The sequence below is a fragment of the Blennius ocellaris genome (genome assembly GCF_963422515.1).
Source record: "Blennius ocellaris genome assembly, chromosome: 9".
NCBI classification, from domain to species: Eukaryota; Metazoa; Chordata; class Actinopteri; order Blenniiformes; family Blenniidae; genus Blennius; species Blennius ocellaris.
In genome coordinates, this window is record NC_137658.1 from 24,141,268 (window position 1) to 24,146,820 (window position 5,553).

A 5,553-nucleotide genomic window follows, 5' to 3' on the forward strand; every position below is an offset into this window, starting at 1 on the left:
TTGCCAGACAAAGACTGGAAAATCTGCATGCAGAATGAAGTCTTGACTCACGATACCAAATCCACATATTTTATTACAAATACCCCGTTTGTGAACTGAGCAATGGCCATGGAGTACGAGTCCTGCTGCCCACGGTGCTTCACAGCGTGTCTCTTTGCAGTCCTGCTCAGGTTCCTGTTATCGGGTCCCGTATCGGGGGAAGGTTGGTCAGGCACTTCACTTCCTCACTGGCTGCAGCTCGCGCAGGGCTGCAGGCCGTTCTCGTTGCAGGAAGTGCACTTGAGGGCTTTGAAGGAATCCGTGAAGCAGTTACGAAACACGGACATCTTGCTGCCATGGCACATTGGGCACGGGATGAAGGCAAAGCCTCCGCAGGTCTGGCACGTCTGGGGGTGCTGTACCCTCTGAAAGGAGGGACATCAAGCAGGAAACACTTCAACTTCTCAGACCAACAAAGTTACACGAAATCTCTTTCCATGCCGTAAGGGTTTTAATTTTTAACTTTGTTTTTTTCAGGGAAATGTCAACAAGCTTTTAGCAGAATGACTCCAAAGCCCTCATTAGTTGCAGTGACATCTAAATAAAGTCCACATGAATAATTGTGCTAAAAATGAAGATACGTCATCTACACAGGCTTCATGGTAGTTGCATTGCAGTGGTTGGAGGAGAGTGAGATCACTGCTGATTCGTCCAGCCTCTGGAAGCCTCTGTATGACGGTTTCCTTGTCCCCCACTGCGTTGATTTAGTTATCGATCACAAGTCAAATCTATGATTCTGAGGTCAATTGAGTAACTTTTGTCTGTGTCTGTGTTTCCCCTGTGGTGGACTGGTCACTCAGCTCCATCCCTCCGAGACCCGAAACAGTACAGAACATAAATAAATGAAGTTATCTGCAATTGTTTTAGAATAAATACATATTAATGAACTGCTCACTCAGAGACACATATGGAGCTTTACCGTTCCGTCTCAGCCCGACTCCACTCACCCTGCTTTTGACGCTTTTCCACGACGTGTTAGTACCAGGTACCAGGTACTTTCCTGGTACATGGTACTTTCTTGGTACCTGGTACCAGACACTTTCCATTTGTTTGTCTTATTTTGACATCAGCTGCTACTAACAACTGGTGGCAGGAGTCACGAGTTAACAGGGGCACCAGTGAAACCGAAACACCGGGCAGCGAAGCACGATTGTAACAATCCACATTTTGTAATAGTTTTAATATATAAATAATATATGCTATTTCATTTATTATTTGAGCTGATGTCCAGTGCATGTTCGCTCTGCATCAGAAGATACAGAATCTGTCGGGGTGACGGGGAAAAGCTCATCCCGCGGTAGTCCTATTGCAATGGAAAACCAACGAAACCGAGCCGAGTCGAGCTGGGCTGAGTAGATACTAGTGGAAAAGCGCTATTTGGGTCATTCTATAACCTTACTTAACAGGCAAGTCGTTACATTGTGGCAAGAACCCGTGTCTCTATTTTCTGAACGCGTATATTTCCTGGTTTTAGTTGTATACTCTGCACATAAGCATGCTACGCTATGAATCAGTCTTGATAATAAGTCTGTTCACCTTTTCCTTTTTCAGAAGAACTTCCACTAACTGTTCTTAGGTCTGAAAGCAATCGTGAATATATACTTGACTGATGCCGGTGGCGAGTGGTGGACTGATTAGTGTATGCATGACCTTTGAGCACGACGCACTTCTTTTTTAATAGCCGGCAGTGGCTTGCATGCATCACTTAAATGTCATCGGACTGTTTTGTATTCACATGTAAGGGTTTTGCCAGCGTGTGTGTGTTGGTGGTGGGAGTGGGGGGTGGGGGGGCTTCTGGACCACAGATTTCAGCCAACGCCTGGGAAAAGGCCAGCACTGGTGTGAGTGACGATACCAGAGTGACTCAGTGTGAAGCAGAAAGAGTTTCTGCAGATTTAGTTTGAGACACGAAGCCTCATGTTGGTGTAGGAATGTGTTTGCAGTAGGCTCCATAGCAAGTCCTTCATTATTGATGCTTGCTTATCGACGTACATGCATTTTTTACATTGCAGTTTGCTCATGTTTTATAGATAACGTCACTAGGGAGGCCACTAAACTGTGCCTGTTTGCATTGTGTTCCTCTGAGCGGCTTGGTGTGAACACAATCTGCTCATTTGTTGCGGTTCCAATCATAGTGTGCTTTAATACTCGATGTGCTTTAACACATCATGTTTTCCAGCAAATCCAAGAGAAGAACCTCTGAATAATTCAACATGTGCATGGGTTGAATGAAGCAGCTGGCTCAACACGGGAAAAATCCTCATTTTGACCGACATCAATTAATCATAATGGGATTTCTGCAGCAGACCAACCTCGATTTTCGTCAGAAGATCTTGCAGCTCTCCGGACTCGTTCATGCCCAGTATTTTCTCAGCACCCTGTAAGACAAGTTCAGCGATGAGCCAAGAGCGCATTACGAAGCCGTTGGCCTCACGGTCATCGAGAACTGACCCCGAGGTAGTGTCCGTCGATGAACACGACGGGCAGCGAAGGAGGCTCCCCGAGGCGTTTGCACCGCTCCTCCAGCTCCTTGCCGTACTCGCTGTCCAGCGCCACGTTCTTCTCCACGAACCTCACCCTGTGGTTCTGGAAGATCTTCCTGACCAGCTCGCAGCGCTCGAAGGTCGTCCGCACCACGCGGAAGCTCGTGGTGTAAATCACAATCCGACCAAACTCCAGGGACAGCTCCGTCTGTGAGGGTGTTTGATGAAGGTTTTTAATACATTCATTGTGGATTACAGTTTGGAGAGAGTAACTGTATAGATGTTGGTTATAGAGCAAAGCCTTTGGTCAGACTCAGTGTCTTCCGTCAGTCTTTTCCTATGAGTCATTTATAGTTTTTCCAATAATAATAGTAATAATAAAAAGACCATTGACTTTGCATTGGCTGCTTTATTATTAAACTGCACTCAACATCAGTACAGTATTACTTTCATCACATGTCAAACCCATTATACAGCTGAGTCATCAGTAAAATACAAGTCAAGGAATGAAGGGTTATTATCTTACTATGAAACACACCTTTCATGTTTTGGTCTCTTCTTCTAACTGTATTCGAAAAAACAACAACAAATAAATTGAAGGTGTCACATTTCACTTTGTTCATTTCTGTTTTCATTGCAGTGCTGTGATTTTTTAACACTTATCTCTGAAACGAAGCAGATTTTTTCAAGTGAGGATCGAACAAGCGACGTTACTGGAGCTGTTTGTGAACAGACTCACTATATAATGATAATAACATATTAGAAAATGCTAACGTGTGTTGTAAGTAATACATGTCAGTAATGCAGGTCATTAATTACTTCTTAACATGTTCAATATGGGTTTTGATACTTTAAATTATGTTCACCATGCGTCCCAGGTGGCCATTCTGAAATAGTGACTGGAACAAAGTTGGGAAATCAGTTTGATTCCGAGAGACTTGATGATGACTTTAGCTGATGACCAGCCTTTTCAATCACAGATGCATGTTACACTTTTTCCTTTTTGGCACGTCAGTGCAAAAACACACCCGCGGCGTCGTAAAATAACACTTTAAGATGTGTTTCATCATAAATCATCCTGAAATGTTGGATTTTCCCCCTGACTTGGATCCGATCCGACTGCTTCACCTTGAGAAGAGTTCACACTGCACCTTAAACAAAAGATTATCTCACATAATCGCGATGAGAGGCTTTATCTCGTCTTCGCCTGATGCCACTTTGCAGTGAGCACTTTCTTAGATATGACCTTCTGGATCACTTTTTGCAGCAGGCTGGGAGTTACCTCAGCATAACAAACAGCGCTTTGTGTGGACATACTAGAAAGCGAAGTGCCGAGAATTCATTAACCTGATTAGTTTCTCCTGAAACACTTAACGAAGTGCATCATTAATCTTTAATTGGTCTGTGACCTTGTCCTCTATTGTCAGCTTTTATCCAAACCACACAGCTACAGTGTACAGGCAGCCTTCTTCCTGTAAGTAGACTTGACATTGATGGCAACCGGTGTTAAAACCATCCAGGTAATGATGGGAAGTGATGCAGCGGCTTGTTAGAAATCAAGGAGGAGTCAATGAGTAACATACTGCATCTGGAGCAGTTTTACATTAATCAACAAAGAAAAATCTGTGAATTGTGAATTTCCTTGGTTCACATTTATTTTACATATTAATTGTAGTTATTTATTATTATTATTATTATTATTATTATTATTATTATTATTATACATGCATGTAAAATGTGGCAAATAGCAAATGCATGCAAGAAGGACTTCAATTCATTCCTTTTTTATGTTTTAAATTGAAATAAAAATCTGCACGATTTGATTGTTTTTATGTGTTTGTTAGTTATACTGATATTATGTTTAGTGTGTATGATTTGATGGAGTTAATTAGTTACCATATCCATATTATTTATACCATATTTTATTTATGTAAAATGTTTGGTCCTGACTTTTGCTTTTGGAAGTGATGGTGACTGAATGTATTTACACCCACATTAACACAATTCAGGTTTTTCTGTATACTGTTTGCATATTTGTACATTTTGTATACATAGCCAGAGATATACTGTTGTTTGTTTCCCCCCTGGTGGTGCATCCCACTAATCCATGACCTTGAGAGGAACCTGGGTTTGAGTCCAGAAATAAAGAGTGCATGGAAAGTTCACAGTGCTACCAAACAGATATTTAATTGATAATGTAATTGAAATATTGACGTAATCTGCACTGTTGAGAGAGTTTTGAACAGTTTTTTTGTTGTTGTTGTTTTTAACTAGTGATTGAGTGAATGGTTTGGCCAGTTGGCTCACTTACACTGTTGGTGGTCGAAATGTTTTCGAAGAGCGTCTGCCCGGCGCTGACTTTGTGTTTGACCCCCCTCACGGTGCCGTTCTTGCTCAGGATGTTGACCCTCTTGGTGGTGAAGGTCCAGTCCTTGGTGGCCCCGGCGTACAGCAGCAGCTCGTCGGGCTCGCTCCCGCTGTCGTCCAGCTCGGAGCCCAGGTACCCGAGCAGGTGCCCGCCGTGCGCGTCCCCGCTGGTGGACGGGGTGCTGGCCCGGTCCGCGTCCGAGCTGCTGGTGCAGTCCGAGTCCAGGGAGTCCGCCGGACCCTCATCTTTGAACATCTCCTTCAGCACGCGGCCGCTGTTGCCCGAGGCCACGCGGAACCTCACGCGCTTCGGCGGCGGCTTGTCGTGCGTCGTGCCCTCCATGGCGCGCGCCGGCCTGCTCCTCGCCTCTCATTCGGGGGTAAAGACGCGGCTCAGACGCGCGGCTCCGGTGTGTTGCACCGTGGATTACTGCCACGATTAACCCCGCGGGTTCTAAAAATGACCGGCGGTCCTGTAAGCCGCGGCCCCGCAGCAGGACGCACGCGGTGAATTATACATGCGTCCCCGCCATGGCAACACAACAAACTCATCACAAAGTAAAAGGATAGTTGTCATTGAATTATTCATCACAACTTTACACAGTTCTCACCAAAAGCTTTGACAGAAGACTTTTAATGGCCTGACCTCATATGCTTTAATCAA

The 5,553-nt window shown here is 44.4% G+C and overlaps 1 protein-coding gene across 1 annotated transcript; it reads right to left on the reverse strand.

Moving 5' to 3' along the window:
* Positions 1–224: 224 nt before the first annotated feature.
* On the reverse strand, positions 225–5,232 carry grxcr1a (glutaredoxin and cysteine rich domain containing 1 a; the record flags this gene model as incomplete). Its single annotated transcript, XM_080501788.1, has 4 exons — positions 225–404; positions 2,352–2,417; positions 2,491–2,730; positions 4,834–5,232. The coding sequence occupies 4 exons, from the start codon at positions 5,230–5,232 to the stop codon at positions 225–227; spliced, it is 885 nt and encodes a 294-aa protein (XP_080357914.1).
* Between the last annotated feature and the right edge of the window lie 321 nt (positions 5,233–5,553).